Source organism: Halteromyces radiatus (genome assembly GCF_025201355.1).
Source record: "Halteromyces radiatus strain CBS 162.75 chromosome Unknown BX664scaffold_3, whole genome shotgun sequence".
Lineage (NCBI taxonomy): Eukaryota > Fungi > Mucoromycota > Mucoromycetes > Mucorales > Cunninghamellaceae > Halteromyces > Halteromyces radiatus.
In genome coordinates, this window is record NW_026251689.1 from 1946065 (window position 1) to 1967000 (window position 20936).

The following is a 20936-nucleotide window of genomic DNA, read 5'->3' on the forward strand; positions in this document are numbered from 1 at the left end:
CTTTCACTTTTTACTATCTTTCTTCTTATATCATGGCAGCTCTAGTGACTGGACCCAATCAACAAGTACAAGTAGAAAAGAAACCTGTATCCTATACTAATTTGGCCATTGGTGCAAGTAAAGCAATTCTATAAATATATATTATACGCCATCTTTACTCTTTTTTTTTTTTTTTTTTTTTTTTTTTTTTTTGGTCATAATATATAGGTTTGAACTTGTTTGAAGTCTCTACACTAGGTCAGCCTTTTGAAGTGGTGAAAACGCAATTAGCAGCTAATCGAGGACAATCACTAGTACAAGCTCTATCTACGGTCTATAGTCGAGGTGGTATTTTTGGATTTTATCAAGGCTTGATTCCTTGGGCTTGGATTGAAGGAGCTACTAAAGGTGCTGTTTTACTCTTCACTGCCTCTGAATTCGAATATCGTGCTCTTGTTGCTGGTGCTTCTCCTTTCATGGTAAAAAAAAATCATCATAGGGTGTGAAAAATAAATAAATATGTAGATTTTTCTTACCTTTTTTTTTTTTTTTTTTTTTTTTTTTAAATAGGCTGGTATTATTGGTGGTATGGCAGGAGGGATAGCTCAAGCATATTCAACCATGGGATTTTGTACGTTTATGAAAACAGTGGAAGTAACACGACATAAATCAGCAGTGAAGGAATCCACTTTCAAGATTGCAGCTGATATCTTCAAACGTGAAGGCATTGCTGGGATCAACAAGGGTGTGAACGCTGTGGCATTACGTCAATGTACCAATTGGGCTTCACGATTTGGAATTACGCGATTCACACAAGAAGCGATTGCTAAAGCTCGATATGGTGATGTTTCGGAAGCAACCAAGAAACTTACGGCTACTGATAAAGCTCTGGCATCCATGGTGGGTGGTGCATTATCCTGTTGGAATCAACCTATTGAAGTCATCCGTGTTGAAATGCAAAGTCAAGTTAAAACAGCTGGTCGTCCTGAAAAAATGACCATCATCAAGGCTGCTCAATGGATTCATCAAAACAATGGTATCAAAGGTTTCTATCGTGGTGCTTTGCCTCGTATTGGTCTCGGTATGTGGCAAACTCTTTGTATGGTCGCTTTAGGTAATGAACAGATATATATTTTAGATGAGATGATTGAATTTAATTTATTGTTTCATTTTTTTTTTTTTTATAGGTGATTATTTCCGTGCCTTGTTTGGAACCAATTAAGTTTATATAGTTTATTTACTGAAATTGAAAAAGTGATGATGTTGATGTGGATATGTGGGAGAGAGGGGTTGTGGTATTAGAGAATGATTCCAGATACCCTTTTTTTTATATATATATTCTTTTGTACTTTGATTGTTTAATAAATATACATATATTTGATTGTTTGTTCCTTGATGATATGAAAGCTATCAGCCTTTTCTGTTGCATAGGGAATCATGAGGTATAGTTCGAAAAAGTCCGCTGACTGTTTTGGGAAAGTCACTACAACAACACTAGAAGTTTTTTTTTTTTTTTTTTTTTTTTTTTTTTTTTTTTTTTTTTTTTCCTTTCTTTCATTTTGTAAATCACAATATGTTATCTATTTTTACTCGAAGTTTACTTCAAACAGGATTCAAGACGTCTTCCATGACCGCTACTGGTTTGAATACCATTCGTGAAGCATCTACAAAGGCCAATAAAACAGCGAAACTCAAAGGACAACTCAAGGTAAATCAATCAGTGTCACCATTATAAAACCGTATTTGTTTCATGTCGTTATTATTATCAATGTATTCATCTTTTTTTTTTATTGGAAAATAGGCAAAGCAAAAGAAGAGACGTGCTCGTGTATCTAAGGCGTAGAGAGAAGTGCTTGAAGATAGTCAACAACAACGACAACAATGATTACCATCGACGGACGAGTGTGAACAAGCTTTTCGCTATACAATATACAAACATAAAATTTATTGGTTGGAAATGACTGACTAGTTATAGATATTAGACATAAATATTTCGAATAAAACAATACAAAAAAACAAAACACATTGAATCTTCGTTTTCTTTGGAAAAATGGAATAGGTAGGATCAGCAAGGACAGTTTTCGGATGTATGGGGACCAAGGCAATAGACGCACTTTTTAGCCTTCTTTTTCTTGTTTTTATCGTTGGCGGAAGGAGGTTCAACAGATGCAGTGGTGAACAAGGTATAATGTAAAGTAGGATTGAGATTAGGTCGAGGAAAGGAGCCAAGCACAGTGCTTTCCGTCACCTGTTCATAGTAATAGTAGTTATCTTGGTCATGAGTCTTTGTCTTTGTATAGTGATGTACCCGTTGTTGATTGCTGGTGGAGAAGAAATGACGAGGGGCTTTAGTGATGATGGATATTGATGGCAGAAATGCACGTTCCAATACATGATGGCTGGTCGGTACTGCTAAAAGAGATCGGGTGAATGGAAATAATCGAGGCATATAAAAAATGAAAATAAAAAGGAAAGGAGAGAGAGAGACAGTATGTGTGGGTTTAAATCAAGAAATATTAAAAAGAAAAAGCTAAATCAAACCACCTGATTCACAGCCTCATGCTTTTTCATATAACAGACCTGGTCTTCGGAGTTCACCCTCCCTGTTCCTGAAAAAAAAAAAAGAAAAAAAAGAATTGCGCAGCATGACTTTTTATTTTTAATTATAAAAATGGATAAAAATGGCAGATATAATATATATATATATATTATAAAGATAGGTAATACATAAAAATACACACTAAACTAAGTGTACAATTCAAGAGTGAGAGTAAGTGCATCGGCCTTGAGATCTTCTTCTTCCAAAAAGTGAGTAGGGAATTCCACTAAATGACCCTTTATGTTGGCAAGATGTGATCGAATTTCGTCTGTGGTCATTTGAGGATTCCATACATGGCCAATATTGATCAATGAAGGTTCGGGATAAAATGCTTTGTATTGTTCAAAATTACGTACTACTCAAAATAAATAAATAAATAAATAAATAAATAATCTCTATCATCCTATTCTATCCTTACCATTATCATCAGGCACACAATGGAATACATGACGGAAAGCTTCGGTATTGATTCGAGCCGTGTTGATCCATAGTCTAAGTGTATCTTCATGTAAGGGATCCATCACCATACAATCTTTTTCCGTTCCAGTTTCATCTAACTGTGGTACAGGTAATGGCAACATAGCGGCTGTCACTTCCGTCAAGTGTTGATGTGGAAGTAGTCCTAAATGTTCTTTCCAGAGTTGTCGTCTTAATGTAGCAGCAAATCGTGATGCTTGGTACTATTAAAAAAATAAAATAAATAAATAAATATCATTTCTTCAATTTTTTTTTTTTTGTTCTTACGGGATGTCCATTCATTTGAGAGGGAATATGATCTTGATCTTCGACCAGTAAAGCAATTTCACTATCACGATCACCACATTGAGAACGATCATTGATATTGGCTGATCCCATAATCACAAGCCGATCTGTCATTAAAAAAAAAGAAAAAAGGGTCAGACATCTCATCTTTTTTTTTCTTTTATTGTTTCATTTGTTTATACACTTACCATCAGCAATCAAAAGCTTGGCATGAACATAAAGTTCTTCAGACACATAAGAAGATGCTTCCTCATTATCCGTGGATTTGTTACGATGAGATGTAAATCGAGTATCAGATAACCAAGGTTCTTGATGGATATCACCTCCTTTCATAGCATGGTAGGCAATAGAGTCAGATGCAATATCGAATGAATGTTCAGCATGTTGTTCAGTTGTACCAGGTATATGAGTACTATCCACGTCGGCTTCCATCAAACTTGATAATGACGCAGAATATCCAGCAGCACGGGCCATCATTTCTTCCAACTTTTTTCGATGAATTCGGTCATAACTTCGTAAACTGTAGAATCGAATATAGTCTTCTGGTTCCACACCGGCTCGTCGTAATTTTTCAAAGATACTTTTGTTACCTCTACTGATAGAAGTGTACTGGTAATGCATCACAGCCCTAAAACAATTAGTGAAAGAAAAAAAAACCATCATTAACATGCCATAACATTCAATAAATTCACTTACTTTGCATCTCGTGCAGCCTTGGTGGCCAAATCAGCAGGGAAGGCAGGTATACATGGTATAACAATGAATATCTTGAACTTTTCATTTTCTTCATGGGCTCGAATGATACGATTGACAATGGCAGTTCCAAGTTGATTCTTGATGATATAATTAGGGTCATCTTCAGTAGTTGTAACTGTGTATGACAGAAGAAACCAAAAAAAAAGAAGTGAGTCAAAAAGATATCTTTTGATTATTTACTTACTAAAGAATTGATTTTCAATGTATACATAATGGCGAGCTTCAGAAATGGCAGAAATATAAGCAGATTGAATGGAGCGCTATTTTAATGAGAATGATAATAATAATAATAATAAATAAAAAACAAGACAGACATGAGATGCACTTTATTTTTCCATATATGATTAATGTTACCTCCAAGGGAATACCAGAACTCCAGTTGGCACTACTACGAAGCACTTGAGCACGACATGTACCACGAACACCACGAGTAGCATGACGGAAACGAGTAGATCTTGATCGTAAAAGCCCTTCAGAGATGGGTGATTTGAATGTTTGCCGTTGACTGAATCCACCTACAGGAGGTTGCAAGAAGGGAACTTTTGATTTGTCAAATGCTTTCACACTTTTGACGAAATTCCATCGATCACAGAAATGTCGTGCCACGTCTAATACAGGTTCACCAATCTATAATAATAGATAAAATTTCATTTTAGTAATAGACATCTCTTTTTTTTTTCTTTTCTGTAATCATATTTCTTATATTACCACACATAGAGACATATCATGCCAAGGCATACGAGGTATAGTTGTTTTGTCAATTAACATCCTATCCCAATTTTTCACTATATATAAAAGAGTAAGTTCACAAGTTTCAACATTGAGTTAATGGTCTTTTTTATTACCATCTTCAAAATCCCGTACACGAGCATCACTGTAGTCTTGACCAGGGAACATTTCTAAACCAGTGATACCTCCATGAGTATCTGCAAGTGGATGAGTATGAGTGTCCCAACGACCATAACAAAGATCGATACCACCTAAAAATGCGATATGATTGTCTATAACCACAAACTTTTCATGATGAGACCAAAAGAAGGTGCCACCGACTTCATGATCTGGATGTCGGAGAACTAGTAGAAAAATAAGTGAGATATAGAACAAATAAAGATCCAATATATATATTACCAACAATGTTTTCGTGTTGTCCTTGTAATGCATCCTTAGTATATCGACTATCCAAAGTCATTGCTTGTTTCACCTCCTAATTAAAAAAAAAAAAAAGAGAAATGGAGATGAATAATGATTCTATTTTTTTAAGATATATAAAATAAACTTACCTTGTAGACAACGATAAAGATCTTAACACCTTGTTCAGCCTTACGTTTCAAAAGAGCATCTAGACGATATTCTGGATATGTGGAAGGAGGTCTACGCAAATACTAATACGTTTAATAAATAGTAAGTATTTTGGAACTACTGTGTTCAAAATAAAAAAAAAAAAATGGTTATTACCAATTCTGGTGACTATCCAAAAAAAAAAAAAAAAAAAGGTAAGAGAAAGGCTAGTCGGTAAACATTTATATTCTATTGCCCAAATACCATATACTTTTTTTTTTTTTTTTTTTTTTGCTAGGTTACTTACCAACCACCAATCTTCAATAAAAATAGATTCCCTTGCATGTTCAATAGCTTCAGAAACAGCCCTACAGAAAAAAAAAAGAGTGAGAAAAACACGTGAAATAAGGAACGAACTCACCAGATAAAGGATAAAAAAAAAACAAAAACTTACCAACAATAGTCATGTCCATCCACAAAATATTTCACTTTGGCATCATGACGAACAGGAGCAAACGAAGCATGACGATGACTTTTAGCAAGTCTGGCAATTTCATTTTCTTCTTCTTCTGGTGTACTTTCTTCTAAAAGTTGACCAGTAAGTTCGTGTACACTACTAATGATTTTATTTTTAAGACGGTGGGTCATAGAATGTAGACTATGCATGTTAAATAATAGTAATAATGAAAAAAGAAAAAAAGAAAGATAAAGAAGGAAAAAAAAAAAAGGAACGGTTTCAAAAAGGCGCTTTTTTTTTTTAATTTGTAGCGAACTGAAGTTCAAATTTTTCACCTTAGCCCATTTTTCGCGCCAAAAAAAGCCCTTCGTGATTCGTTTGATAAACGCAATTCATTCTGTAACACCCGATTTAGCCTCATGCACTCAAAGCAGTAAATCTTGAATGTAAAATAAAAAAAAAATATGAAATTTTATTGGGATATGCAGAAATTCAATGCAGTAAAATAATAATAATAATAATAATAAAACAAATAAACGTATGAATGTAAATATCTATCTATGTAATTATTCCTCTTCGCTTTCAATATTGGAATCCATCTATTTATAAAACAAGAGATTATTAGTTCATCCATTATATATATATATATATATATAAATTTAAAAATAATAAATAAACTATACCTGTAAAGCGTCATCATCAGAATCATCCAAATCTTCACTAAGTTCCATATCATCCATTGAATCATCGTCATCATCTTGATCCATTTGTTCAGCTTCATCATCCGATACTTGTTCCACATACACAGTGCTAGGCTTTTCATCTCTATTGGTATGTTGACTAAGAGATCCAAGCTTATGAGTTCGAGAATCAATTTGTGAATTGACAATGTCTAATCGACCATTCAAAGCCATCAATTTGGGAAGTACGCTGAGTCGGGTATCAATGGCTTGGTAGAAATTGGATAACTTGCCCACGAGATCAGGCACTGTCATCAAATAAGCTGTGTGAATTTGTAACACTGGTTGAATCCAACATAAAACATCTTGTGCTCGGCTAGGTTTTCCTTGGAATCGTTCAATCAATCGTCTTAACAATGGTATGACATAGGAAGTTGGCAATCTTCGTACTGTGGTGGCAATAATATCGGGATTCCTATAACTGAGACATCCTTCCAATAAAGTGTTGTCATTTGAATGAAGAGCTTGTACAAGAGCATTTTGAAGTGATTGTACTGATGGTACTTTAAGTGGCAAAGTTTGTTTTTGTTGTGTTTTCCTGGACTTGTCGAGTTTGATTTTATTATTTCCTGTATCATCATCATCATCGTTTTCTTTAGCCATTTCCATTGCTTCCAGTTTTTGTTCGATCGTAAGTTCTGCTGGAGATGTCTCATTGTTGTCCGCCATACTTGGATTTTGAATGGTATAATCCGTGTTACCTACGACATTGACCTTGGATTCATCATATGACTTGCTGGTTTTTTTCTAAAAAAAAAAAAAAAGGAATCTTATAAATAAACTGTCATATCATCTATATGTTTTATATGATTTACCAAGTTTCTAATAGCTAACGAAGAATCATCAATCAAGTAATTGGTGATAAGTTGTCTTGAAAGAGTAATGTTCTCCAAAATAGCACCAGATTCTTCATTGATATAAGGCTAAATAGAGAGTAAAAAAAAAAAAAAAAAATCAATCATGAATCAAAAAAAAAAAAAAAAAAAAAAAAAAAGAGGAAAAAGACTCTATCCAATCCACTTACCACCACTTCAAACATAGGTTTAATAGAGGAACCACGAGCAATCATAACAGATCGACCATTATAATCACTCACAAATCTTGCAGAAAAAATAGGAATTTTTGTTTGATCATCTTGACTAGCTAATACTGAGATAGTAGTATCAGCAGGTCGAGTCATGGCACCACGCATTATCTTTCGTCGAGGAGGTCCATTACGTACAGAAAGAGTAGCAGAAGCATTTTGCCATATTCCACAAGTTCCATCTTCCGATACCACCAAAAGAGAAGGTTCCACACTTGAAAAATGCACATGAGTAGCATTGTCTTCCAAAGTCAAAGCGGTGATGTTGCTGGTATTATTGTTGTTGGCCTGTGCATCCCATACATTGATATATCGATCATCTTCAGCAATAGATACTAATACATCATCCTGTTGAGAGAAAGCCAAATTCAATACAGCACTTGCATGGCCAGTATATTTCTAAAAATAAAATAAAATAAAATAAAATAAAATAAAAAAGATATGAATCATTGGTGTTCAATTACTTTATAAAATATTCAGGACGTCTACCCTACCTTGATCACTTTTCGTTCAGTAACATCCCAAAGACTGATCGTATGTCCGGCAGTAGCAAGCTTGGTTTCACTATGACTGAGTTTGAGACGACGTACATTTTTAGCATCAGCTTTCCATTTCCTAAATAAAAGTAAGATAAAAAAAAAAATTGAGATATCTTTATTCTAAATACAGTGTCAAATTTCTTACATAATTTCATGTCCTTCTTCAATATTCCATTCCACAATATAATTGTCTTCACCAATAGAATACCCTTTGGTACCAGCCTTATTCAAGGTAAAATCCGTTACAGGTTGTGTGTGTACGTTTTCCAAGCGTTTGACAATATCACCATGTGCCAAAGAATACATGAGAATAGATCCTGATTGAGTACCCAAGATCACTACTTTTGTCAATGTTGAAGATTGTTTGGTTGTAGACGATGATTTTCGTTTTCGTAATGAACTATTCAACTTTAGAAAAAAAAAAAAAAAAGAGGTCAAGTAAGGTTCTTTTCTTTTTTTTTTTTGGTATGATCTTTACCTGACCGAGTTCCCCATCGTCATGAATACTTCCCCAAGATAAACAAGTAAAACGTTCTTTCTCTTCTGCAGTATAATCATTGTTGACAGTGCCAGATCGTACATTGAAAATGCGAAGACGATGTCGATCTAACCCATGTGTCACCAAGGCAAAGTGTTCTGCTCCTTGACTATTGTCGAATCCAGATAATAATATTCCAGAGGCTGTACTTGCTGAGGTAATGGCCGCTGATGTTTCAGGATTAGGTGCAAAGGTCGTTTTCCCCATAATTCTATGAATAACTACAACAAAGGAGAAAGAAAGAAAAAAAAAAAAATTGTGTCAGGAAAAGTTTGCAGAAGAGCGAAAAAAAACATGTTGAGAGAATTTTGAATATCAGCCATCCACGAGTCACACCAATGTCTGCTTCTGGAAATCGATCCAATCAAACAAGAAATAGACTAGAGTTATGATATCGAATATTCAGGTACAGTAAAGGAAATGTAGTAAATGATCATCACCATCTTTTTTATATATTATTTATTGAAGTAAAGTGTAGATAAGACAATGGTAAATATCATTATAATTGACAAGAATTCATCATCTATTATAGACATTTCTATTAGATCACGCATCTATTTTTTTAAAAAAAAAAAAGAAGGTAAGAAAAGAATAAAAAGATTTATTGAAAGAATAAAATAGAAAAGAAAACAATGCTAGTTGAATGACAAAGAAGAGAAAAAAAAGGGGGATAATTTGTATAATAAAATATGAGTGTGAGAAGTAAGAATGAATGCGGTTTGAATAATCTACATATATAATTAAACTACAAATAAAGGGAGGCAGCGAAGATGATATCACGATGAATTCGATTAATACCTAAGAGAAAAACAAAAACGTTAATAATAGATACATATTCTTTCATTTCTTTATCTTTTTAATTTTTTTTTTTTTTACCTTCAGAGAACTTGTTTTCTAATTCTGTGTTACCAATACTCTTTGCAGCTGAAGCCATTTGTCGTAAAAGTTCCTCCAATCGCCTAAAGATACGAATAAGAGACCCTTCATAGACATCTGTCATTTTGCATATTTGTGAGAATTTGGCACCTTGACACCATGCATATACCACATCCATCAATTCAGGTTTGAATTTAGTCACATATTCATCTTCATCTAGATTCATCTTGCATTCAATCGAGACTTTGGCGATCTTTCGAGCCATTTCTTGCATCAGTCGTAAAGGCGTAGCTAATTCATCTTGTAATTTGGCTTTGAGTTCCACCTTTTCATCAAACACGAAACAACTAAGAAGTGCCACGCATTGATCCACCTTCAAATCGTTAAATACACCTTGGAACATCATTTCCGTCAACAATAATTCGTCGCCTGTACTGATTTCACAAGCAACACGACCTTTCATTTCCACAACGTCTGCTGAGGTAGTAAATCCAAGTCTATAAAGTTTTTTTTTTTTTTTTTTTTTTTTTTTTTTTTTTTAAAGAAAAAGTCAATACAGCATCATTTCTCTCTCTCTCTCTCTCTCTCTCTCTCTCTCTCTCTCTCTCTCTCTCTCTCTCTCTCTCTCTCTCTCTCTCTCTCTCTTTTCTTTTCCTTTTTTCTTTCTTTCTAATGTTACCTTCGCATTACACGTTTTCGACTCTTGAGTTCATCTAACTGGACAATCGCTTGAGCGTCGGTGATCTTTCTCTTCGTGTTCTTGATATCGTTAACGATCTTCATTTTGGATACATAAGATTCATACATCTTGGGTAATTCTTCAGATTCAGATAAAGGATGACTTGTTAATTGTTTTTCCAGGATGACAATTTTCTATTACGTTGAAAAAAAAAGAATGTATAAAAAATTAAAAAAAAGTTTACTATTTTCTTTTTTCCCCATTTTTCTTTCTGCTTTCTTACCTTGACAAGTTTCTTAAATACAGGATCATTGATACCCATGTTTTGAATAGGATCTAGGAGTGGTAAATCATCCTTGAAGCGCTTATGAACTTCCTTGATAGATTTTTGGACAGAAGCTCGACCATCACGACTCTTGATATCATTTGGTAACTTCAAACGGATATGACTGATACCATGAATAGTATTGAGTAAAACAGGAACGACAATCATCATACTACCTTTGACAGTGGGATCTTGAGGATGGATACCAACTGATCGACCTTGAGCATCCTTGGAAAGAGAACTATCTACAGTACAGCTGAGTAAAACATCCAATATATAGTATGTTGCAGTTGGGTCATCTTTTGGTTTTCCTTTGTTGATAGCACGATTATATGTGACCACAGCACCCCATCCAAAATCGAGATTGTTGTGTTTAATGTGAACTAGTCGCCCAGGTTGCATGAATGGCAAACAATATGTTGGATGGTTGATCACTTCACGAATATTTTCCGTAAATGTATCGATTTGATGTCGGATTTCATAATAGGACTTGATTTCTTCTTCATTTTCAAATTTGATGGCATTCTTTTGTTGTTCTAATTGCATCAGTTCTAAATAAACAAAAAAAAAAGGTTAGTCTTAACTTATAAAGAGTTGTTTTCATCCACTTGCCTTGTTCATATTTTGGAATGTTTGCGTCGTTTTGAAAGGTATAGAAACATCTTTCCAACATAAATTCAGGACTAATGCCTTCCACACGAAGAAGATTAAGGACCATGTTGTAACTGAGATGGAATGCCGAGTTCATACGATCTGATTCACCCTAATAAATAATAATAAATCATAAGATAAAGATGAGCCTTATCTATTTTTTTTTTATTCTATCCTTCCTATAGAATTACCTTGACCATTCCTTTAGCAACTGCCGGTTCCATTTTAGAGTCAATCATCATAATGACAACACCACGTTCATCAAGACCACGACGACCTGCACGACCTGACATTTGAATATATTCACCGGAAGTAACCTACAAATTCATCCAAAAATACAATGATAAGAATAAATATAAAAAATTATATCATGATGACTTACCCATCGTGTTGCCTTCCCATCAAATTTCTGGACACTTGTAAATACTACAGTTTTTGCAGGCATGTTCAATCCAATAGAGAAGGTTTCCGTAGCAAACAACACCTTTAACAAATTTTCTTGGAAAAGTACTTCAATAGTTTCTTTCATAATTGGAAGAAGACCACCATGATGGACACCAATACCACGTTTGAGTAAAGGAAGTAGCTGTTGAATTTGAGGAAGTTGACGATCATCTTCACTAAGGGATGAAATGGCATTGTTGAATACTTGTGATACCATTGCACTTTCATTTTCTATCCAAAAAAAAAAAAAATTGAGATAAAATCATGAATTATTTATTTCTTTTGTTTTCTTACCATCATTAAAATCAAGTTTGGATAATTGAAGAGCATTGGCTTCACATTCCTTTTTCGAGAAACTGAACACAATGACAGGGTGATAATTCTTCATCATGATCATCTTGATAATTCGGTAAATATCAGATGGAGCATCATTCGCACCACCTTTCGCTGTTTTAGGACCTTTCTTGCCACGTCCACCACGACCAGCAATACCACTTGGATCATCCGCTTGGTTTTCACTAATAGCACCAATGGCCCGCATAAAATTGTCTTCACGGAATACACTTTTTTCATCTACAACTAAATGAATACCTTCGCCACCCGCTGGGAATAAATAATGTTGTAGAGGAGTAGGTCGAAAATCGGTGTACACAATATGACAAGGTTGTTCGTGAATCTTGCAAATCCATTCAGCAAATTCCATAGCATTGGGAATGGTTGCAGATAAAAACACATATCGGACAGCATGAGGTAACAGGATAATAGATTCTTCCCATACCACACCACGTTCTAATATTTTTATCCAAAAAATAAAACCAAAAAAAAAAATATGAATAATGAAATGATCCAATGATTTTTTTTTATTGATTTTCTTACCTGAATCACGCATATAATGAATTTCATCATAAACAACCCAGGCTACTTCACGAATGATTTCAGAACCACGGTATAACATTGATCGTAAAATTTCAGTAGTCATGACCAAACAAGATGCTTCAGGATTAATAGTAACATCACCAGTCATCAATCCTACATCACCAAAGTCTTCAGTGAATTCACGAAACTTTTGATTGGACAAAGCCTAAAAGTGAAGAAAGATGATTTAGTTTTTTTTTTTTTTTTTTTTTTTTTTTATCTATTGTATAATAATATTACCTTGATAGGAGATGTGTAAATCACACGTTGTTTGTTTTTCAAGCATTGAGCGATCGCATATTCCGCCACTACTGTCTTCCCGGCAGATGTATGAGCAGATACCAAGACAGATTCGTTTCGTTCAATAGAAGAGACAGCAACACGTTGAAAAGGATCGAGAGTAAAAGGATAACTACGAGCAGGATCTTCAGGTGGAACATGTTCAGAGATAGGTTTATAGTCATAGTTTAAAGGAAGAGCGACTTGATGACGGACCTAAATAAATATCTTTTTAAGTAAAAATATATATAAAAGAATATTTTTTAATTTTTCTTTGTTCTTACTTGGTGATTAAGAACGAGTTGAGCATCTTGGGTAGCAGTTGTTCCTTGTAAACCAGCAACATTGGTGACTTGTCTTGAAGTTTCTTGTTCAAAAGCATCGGCGACAATAGGTTGAGCATGAGTAGCGTCTTCAGCACGAAGACGTTTGATTTCAGTTTCTTCTTGAGCATCAGTAACAGGTGAAGGATCTCTTGGACGTTTGTGGTCATTCACTGGAGTAGATTGTTCGGTATCAGATTCTTCAAAATCACTAAATTGATCGTCCACTGGTTTCCCTGAAAAGACATCAAAAAGAGAGTCTGTGTTTTCATCAAACATGGTTTGACAATATGGATAAGAAAGGCTAAAGAAAAGACAAAAAGAAGTGGAGTGCCAAAAAAAAAAAATTTGACCCATTTTCTTTTTTTGCAAACATCGTCACGTTTTTTTTTCTGATGCATTACGAAACTTTAAAAAAGCGCTCAATATGCTTTCTTTTTCTATTTTCTGTTCAGTTTTACAATGTTTTCAAAGTTTTTTGTCGGGTCATAAGAAAATGTTTTTCGTGATATTATAAAATAAAATATTGGTCTTTCCCAAAACGCATGTCGCATTACTACATTTTTAGATATCACTCCAGAGATCTCGGTAGAATATGCCAAAACACATTGATGATGGATGATGGATGATGGATGATATCAATAGAAGCTTTCTTCTTCTTTATTATAGTCTTCTTAATGATCATAGCTAAATCAATAATTTGATTGTTCTCAACAGCAAAACCTGTTCTTTTTTTTTACATTATTTGTCATCACTTTTTTTTTTGTAGAAAATGTAAGGTCCTTTTTTTCATTGTTTCTTTTTTCTATCGTCAATAAAAAACAATCATCATTATCCGATGACTGATAAAAAAAAAGAAAGAATTAACAACCCGTTTTTATTCTTAGCATCCTCAGCAAAAAATTTATCGTTTTCTATAAAATATTCTTCCTTGATTTTTCTTTTGTTTTATTTCTTTGTCTTTTTCTTTATCCTTTTCTTATTTAACATTCATATATATATATCATTTGATCATCTATCGTACAAATCATATTATGGTAAGTTCCTTTTTTTATTATTTGGTCAACAAGAAGCATGATACTAACTCCTTATATATACATTTACATCAGTGATTCTATGATCCAAAATCGTCTTTTTATTTTTCTTTTTCAAGCAAGAAAAATAAAAAGACGACGATTTTGGATCATATTCGGTGGCTAGAAAGATTTGGAAGCTTGGTTATCAAGAGTGATTCGAAACTGCGTGTCATCCCATTAATTCTAAAACGTTGAGGACGATGATTCCATTTCTTTCTATGCCTGAGTTATATGCTTAATTCAAGTAGCAAAAACCCTACGACGTTTCGGTTGTAAGTATCAAAAAAAAAAAAAGAAGACTTTAATTATCATATTTCTCTTTCTATTCATTTTTGAATATTCTCTTTTTGGCATAACCAATACAATACAAATCATCCCTTTTTTCACCTGCAAAAACATATTATTCAATCACGCAAATTATCTATTCCTCTCTGCCAATTCATATGAAAAAAAAACAGTAGACAAAGTGAAAACATATATCAAGACAATGACAAACGCCATACATCACCAATTTCAGCCAATCGGAATCAAGCATTGGAACTTCGGTAGTCTCTGTTTGCATGGATTTCCTTTTTGAACCAGTTTGTATTTCGTTTACTTGTAGATTTTTTTTTATATATCTGGGACCATCTTTTGCTTTATTATTTATATTGTTACGTTTTTATTTTATATCTTTCTTTTCCTTTTATTTTTGTTTTTACATACTTTTTTTTTTTTTTGAATAAATTATACATTCGACTCATTTGAGCAGACTATCAACAATCATAAGATGAAAATAATATTCTTTATTATTATATCTATTCTCATTATTATAAGACAAAGTACTGTATTAATAAAAAAAAAAGAATATCTTATTATTGTAAAAAAACTAAAGAGATTCATCTTTTTTTTTTATTGACAAATATATTTTCTATTTATTCATTTTCATTGGATAATCAGTGATAAGATGAATTAAGATGGACAAGTTGAAAATAAAGATAAGAAGAAGAGTCTATTTTAGTATATACATATAAAATGAAAGGAGAGAGAGAGAGAGAGAAAGAACAGTAATATAAAAAAAAGGAAAAAAAAATTATTTATATTGAAAGATCATCCTGAATTCCAAAGATAGTAAATTCAGGTAGGTATTACGCGTAAAATATTGAAAGAAGGGGGGGGGGAGGATTCCTCGGAACGGATAAAAAAAAAAAAGAAAAAGAAAAGAGAGTAGTTATTTCTTTAACAGTATGAGTCATCAAAATAAAATGAAATAAAATGAAATAAAATGAAATAAAATGAAATAAAATAAAATAAAATAAAATATAAAATATTATGATCATTAAGAATTGAATATAAAATAAAATAAAAAAAAAATATATAAAATATAATATAATATAATATTTTAGGCATAAAGTTATGTGAACCAATCAGAATGAAGTATTCATATTTTCCAATTCAAAAATATGCATATTCTTCCCCGATAACAACTACTAGCATGGATTTTTATTTCTTCTTTTTTTTTTTATTCTCCTTCTTTTTTTTTATTTTTTTTTTTTATTCTTTTTCTTCTTTCTTTTATTTTTTTATTTTTATTTTCTATCTTAAATGCAATCTACAATACATATTGCATCTGATCAACAAGTAGATGTTCATGCACCTCCTGGAACATATTATACTACTGGTTATAATTCTGGTGGTGTTGTCAGTAGATTGAAAACTTATAATGTAAGTAAATATATATATATAATTCTTTTATTATTATTATTATTAACTTTTATTATTATTATTATTTAGGATAATGGTTCAAAATATGATACTATTTCTCGTAGAAGAAGAGCTTCTCATGGTAAATATATTATACTAATAATAACTAAATAAAAATTTGTTACTAATTTCATCTATTTTATTTATTATTTGTTATTATTATTATTATTATTGTATTTTTTTTTTTTAGATGATAAAAACAAAGCACGGAAATTCCTAATTGACGTGAAGGAAACACAACGTATCCTTGTGGAACAAGAAGATACTGATGGTGATTTTCAGATTACTGTCAATGATTTAGGTCCAAAGTCTTTTGCTGTTGGAACTGCTGACTCTGGTGGTTTTCGAAAATTTGAAATCCGCGGAACGTAAAAAACAAAAAAAAAAAAATCATACATTTTATATATATATATATTTTATTTATTTATTTTATATATATATTTTATTTTATTTATAGATATATGTTATCCAATTTATTACAAGAATTGGCTTTGGCTGATGATTATGGAAGAAAACATATTGTATTAGATGAAGCTCGTTTGAATGAAAATCCTGTAGATCGATTATCTCGTATGATTAAACATAGTTTTTGGGATGGATTGACTAGACGCATTGATGCTGAAGGTTTGGAAATTATTTGTATGGATCCAAAGAATAGACAAGCTGATCACAATCCTCGTATCTATATTCCTTGGGAAGAAGAAGAAGTATATCAATATTACAAGAATGTGGCTGAAACAAGAAAACATCTCAACTTACAAGTCGAAAGATTACCTCAACATATCACTCCACAATATGTCAAATCTATTAATGATAGACCTGGTATTCTTACTTTGGCTATGGAAAAACAACATACTTCTTCTAATACTACTATTCTAAGTGGTGTTCCATTTGTTGTACCTGGTGGTCGATTTAATGAAATGTATGGTTGGGATTCTTACTTTATTGCTCTTGGTTTATTGGTGGATGGTCGTATTCAATTAGCAAAAAATATGGTGGACAACTTTGTATATCAAATCAAGTACTATGGAAAAATACTCAATGCAAATCGGTCTTATTATTTATCACGTTCTCAACCTCCTTTTTTGACTGACATGGCTTTACGAGTTTATGAAAGGTTACCTCCAGATACTGAACATGATAACAAACTTTGGCTTCGTACAACTCTTCAAGCTGCTATCAAAGAATATCATACTGTTTGGATGAGTGCTCCTAGGTTGGACGCTAAAACTCAATTATCTCGTTTTCGACCCGATGGTATTGGTATTCCACCAGAAACGGAAGCTTCTCATTTTGATCATGTGATTGAACCCTATGCTATCAAGGCTGGATTAACCATATTGGAATATATGCAACAATATAACGATGGTACCATCATTGAACCTAAATTGGATGATTACTTTTTACATGATCGGGCTGTACGAGAATCTGGACATGATACAACTTACCGCTACGAAAAAAGATGTGCAAATCTGGCAACTATCGATCTGAATTCTTTATTGTACAAGTATGAAACTGATATTGCTGAAGCGATTGAAGATATTCTTGATGGTGATTTATTGGATTACAATGATGTGAAACAATATGCAGTCGAATGGCGATTACGTGCACAACGACGACAACAAAACATCGATCGCTATTTATGGAATAAGGAAAAAGGCACTTACTATGATTACGACACTGTCAAAGAAGAACAAAGTACTTACGATACAGTAACAGCATTTTGGGCAATGTGGGCAAAGTGTGCAAGTCAAGAACAAGCTGAAGCAATGACAACACATGGATTACCGAAATTTGAAGTGTTGGGTGGTTTGGTATCTGGTACAGAAGAATCTCGTGGTTTGACCTCATTGGATCGACCTAATCGTCAATGGGATTTTCCTTTTGGTTGGGCTCCTCATCAAATCATGGCATGGCGTGGATTTGAAAATTATGGTAAAGTGGATGTGGCCCGTCGTTTGGCTTATCGATGGTTATTCACGTAAGTATAATATACATTATATATATATATATATATATATTTATTGATTATTTATCTGTTTTTTTCTTCATAGTATTACGAAATCATTTGTCGATTTTAATGGAGTGGTTCCTGAAAAATACGATGTGGTCAGTCTATCTCATCAAGTAAAAGTAGAATATGGAAATGTAGGGATCGACTTCAAATATGTTCCGCGGGAGGGCTTTGGATGGATGAATGCTGCATATCAAATTGGACTAAACCTTATCACAACACAAATGCGACGTGCTTTGGGAACCTGTACGAATCCTGATCTCTTTTTTGAAAAAACAATGCAACGCGACAAACTGTATGAAACCAATCTTCGGCGCCGTAAATCTTCTGAAGCTGCTGCAAAAGCTATCACCAGAAATGGTTCTATCACAGCTGCCATCACTCGTATTGGTTCCTCAAATCATCATCATCATCATCTTCAACAACAACGACAACAATCTCAATCTAATTTTACCTTTTTGGAACTCACAGAACCTCATACCGACTTGGTCTAGTTAATTAGTTAGTTGATTTATGATATCTCATTGTCTGTTTTATTTTTTCCTTATGATCATTCTGTATTTGATGATTTTATATCTTATCAATTTACCACCCTTCTTTTAGTTTTACTAGCATACTCCTATGTTATATATATACATATATATATACTACTTTTTATTGTTTGTTTCTTTTTTAATTTCTTTTTTTGTTTGATTTATACCAAAAGTGGCTAATAAAAATTAGAAAATGTTGAATTGGAAAAAAAAAAAAAAAGATGGACAGGAAATGACCTATGCTGAATGATAGTTGAATTGTATGATGATAATATTACAAATTTGTAATGAATAAAAAAGAGAAGTGTGCCATAACGGGAGTAGTTGGTTTTCTAGGGAAAAATAGTATTTCCCCTCTTCAAGGTCGAATCTCCTATTTCCATGCTCGTTTTTGAACCATAAATAAGAAAAGAACTATCCATTCAAAAAGGAAGTTGAAATGTATAACATTATTAGACAGGATTATTGTTTTTATTTTTGTTCATTGAAAATGATAATAATAATAACGATTAAAAATATATACCTATTCTATGTAGTTCAAAAAAAAAAAATCCGAGGAAAAAGACAAGTAAAAATAATCAATAAACTGTATAAAGAAAGGACAGTAAAAGAATCAAAAAAAAAAAAGATACAAAAGAAGATACTAACTATGCGCAAAAAAAAAGAGGATGATAATAATGATAATATGTAAGTAGAAAAGTCGATAGACAAAGAAAAAAAAAACTACGAGTTGTGGATGTTGTAGACATTGTTGTTATATTTGTCGTCCTTCTTGGGATTGTTCATTGCCAAACCGTTACTGTTGAGATCCAATAGTCGATTTCCACTTTCTCTATGTGATCCACTAGCATCATCATTATACATAAACGCATCCTCATCTTCAGATATGTCATTTCCACGAGTCATTCCTCCAGTACGATGATGATCCAAAGGAGTAGAGTTTGAAATAGGCAAAAGACCATTATCTTGATGGAACCGTACAGCAAAAGGTTTGTGGCAACTGGCATGACCTAAAGCGGGATGATATTGACGATAAGCAAAGAAAGCACAAGCAGCACCAAGAAGAGCACCAATAGTCACATCTTGCCAGTGGTGACGATAATCTCTTGTTCTTGTGATTGCCACCAATAAAGCACCGATGACAGGGAACACAAAAGTGAAGCCCTTATAAGTATGCTAACCAAAAAGGAAAATGAGTATTCCAAATGCCAAGAGACATAAATATTTCATTTTAGTTCCTTACCCCGCGTTCATCAAACAATCGAAGTTTTCCTGCAAAATAAAGTGCCAAGTATCCAAGACCAGCAAAAGAGACTATTTACAGAAAAGTGAAATGAATCAATTTTTTTTTTTTTTTTTTTTTTAGTATTTGATGATCAATATTATTAATCTCGTTTTCTCATAACTTACACGAGGAATGACCACTTGGGAAAGATTTGAATCCATCTTTCATCAAAGGAGAATCAATAGAAGTGGTACAAATAGTATAATTAGAAAGACCTAAAGGAGGATCAGTCACATTCAAAGCAGGTTGACATCGCGATAAAAAATCAGGTCTAGGACGTCCCACAGTAACTTTGATAGCTTGAGTAAATACAACACTGAGACTGAGAGCCAAACATAGTCCAAGAACACCACTATGAAAATCATGAAGATTTCTCTTAGCTCCAAGTGATATAATTCCAATAATCACAAAAGGAGCAACAAAACAAATAACCTAAATATGAGTTTAAAAAGAAAAAAAAATTAAATAAAGAACAGTAATAGCTACCTTTTTTTTTTTCTTCTTTTTTCTTCTAAATCTTACTCCAAGTGCCCAAACAGGTACTTCTTCATGTTCAGTGTATGGAAACATAATAGTTTTGTCAGTAACAGAGAAATTTCTGTGGTAAGGAGCGGCCTTGTCAAGAGTAAAGAAAGCAGCAGTCATAATAATCACAAGAAGCCAATCATTCAAATATGAAAATATTAGTCGTTTTGTATGAGGTTGTTGCCAATCGATTGCCATCATCTTCTCTATAAAAAGTAAAGAAAAAGAAGAAGAAGAGGAGAATAAAAAGTAGAAGAGTGGTGCTGAAAAAAGAAGTAAGGAAACGGAAAAAAGGCCACTAGGGATAAAAGGAGCTTTTTTTAAAAATAAATGATATTTTTAAGATCAGCCGTTTGCAGAGAAAAGAAGGGCCAAGACAATTTATTCCAAAACAGGTAATAGTGATCGACTGCTTGATCAGTATAAGACAAAACAAAAAAAAAAAATTGGAAAATGATGATAATATCCTTTTTCATTATTATTATTCATGTATATATATAAAATAAAATTACTAAACTAAATAATCAAATAAAAAC

General features: G+C 32.9%; 7 protein-coding genes across 7 annotated transcripts; 2 read left to right on the forward strand and 5 right to left on the reverse strand.

Annotated features, from left to right (window-relative positions):
* The first annotated feature begins 4 nt into the window (after positions 1-4).
* Positions 5-1375, forward strand: BX664DRAFT_278024 (mitochondrial carrier domain-containing protein). The gene is made up of 4 exons (XM_051541388.1): positions 5-117; positions 208-458; positions 550-1093; positions 1167-1375. Exons 1-4 carry the CDS (start codon positions 33-35, stop codon positions 1199-1201), a joined length of 915 nt encoding a protein of 304 aa, XP_051401661.1. The 5' UTR covers positions 5-32; the 3' UTR covers positions 1202-1375.
* Positions 1376-1928: 553 nt separating this feature from the next.
* Positions 1929-2577, reverse strand: BX664DRAFT_329176 (uncharacterized protein). Its single transcript, XM_051544737.1, has one exon. It carries the CDS (start codon positions 2426-2428, stop codon positions 2045-2047), a length of 384 nt encoding a protein of 127 aa, XP_051401662.1. The 5' UTR covers positions 2429-2577; the 3' UTR covers positions 1929-2044.
* Positions 2578-2603: 26 nt separating this feature from the next.
* Positions 2604-6089, reverse strand: BX664DRAFT_294810 (uncharacterized protein). The gene is made up of 14 exons (XM_051542121.1): positions 5829-6089; positions 5682-5742; positions 5552-5563; positions 5377-5478; positions 5225-5300; positions 4942-5169; positions 4805-4881; positions 4451-4723; positions 4281-4356; positions 4037-4211; positions 3529-3968; positions 3323-3447; positions 2997-3258; positions 2604-2933 (listed from the first exon to the last, which is right to left on the reverse strand). Exons 1-14 carry the CDS (start codon positions 6038-6040, stop codon positions 2725-2727), a joined length of 2328 nt encoding a protein of 775 aa, XP_051401663.1. The 5' UTR covers positions 6041-6089; the 3' UTR covers positions 2604-2724.
* A 219-nt stretch (positions 6090-6308) lies between these two features.
* BX664DRAFT_329178 (WD40-repeat-containing domain protein) lies at positions 6309-8981 on the reverse strand. Its single transcript, XM_051544738.1, has 7 exons — positions 8673-8981; positions 8340-8602; positions 8150-8270; positions 7596-8054; positions 7387-7494; positions 6515-7318; positions 6309-6430 (listed from the first exon to the last, which is right to left on the reverse strand). The coding sequence occupies exons 1-7, from the start codon at positions 8937-8939 to the stop codon at positions 6398-6400; spliced, it is 2055 nt and encodes a 684-aa protein (XP_051401664.1). The 5' UTR covers positions 8940-8981; the 3' UTR covers positions 6309-6397.
* A 328-nt stretch (positions 8982-9309) lies between these two features.
* Positions 9310-13539, reverse strand: BX664DRAFT_102646 (rRNA-processing arch domain-containing protein). Its single transcript, XM_051539669.1, has 11 exons — positions 13186-13539; positions 12863-13117; positions 12584-12788; positions 12002-12496; positions 11646-11938; positions 11455-11580; positions 11225-11375; positions 10571-11163; positions 10288-10481; positions 9609-10105; positions 9310-9530 (listed from the first exon to the last, which is right to left on the reverse strand). Exons 1-11 carry the CDS (start codon positions 13501-13503, stop codon positions 9478-9480), a joined length of 3180 nt encoding a protein of 1059 aa, XP_051401665.1. The 5' UTR covers positions 13504-13539; the 3' UTR covers positions 9310-9477.
* Positions 13540-15824: 2285 nt separating this feature from the next.
* Positions 15825-18809, forward strand: BX664DRAFT_329182 (trehalase-domain-containing protein). The gene is made up of 5 exons (XM_051544739.1): positions 15825-16004; positions 16074-16125; positions 16234-16411; positions 16501-18024; positions 18098-18809. The coding sequence occupies exons 1-5, from the start codon at positions 15885-15887 to the stop codon at positions 18549-18551; spliced, it is 2328 nt and encodes a 775-aa protein (XP_051401666.1). The 5' UTR covers positions 15825-15884; the 3' UTR covers positions 18552-18809.
* A 488-nt stretch (positions 18810-19297) lies between these two features.
* Positions 19298-20822, reverse strand: BX664DRAFT_102711 (phosphatidic acid phosphatase type 2/haloperoxidase). The gene is made up of 4 exons (XM_051539670.1): positions 20398-20822; positions 20001-20307; positions 19834-19904; positions 19298-19766 (listed from the first exon to the last, which is right to left on the reverse strand). Exons 1-4 carry the CDS (start codon positions 20599-20601, stop codon positions 19314-19316), a joined length of 1035 nt encoding a protein of 344 aa, XP_051401667.1. The 5' UTR covers positions 20602-20822; the 3' UTR covers positions 19298-19313.
* Positions 20823-20936: the final 114 nt, after the last annotated feature.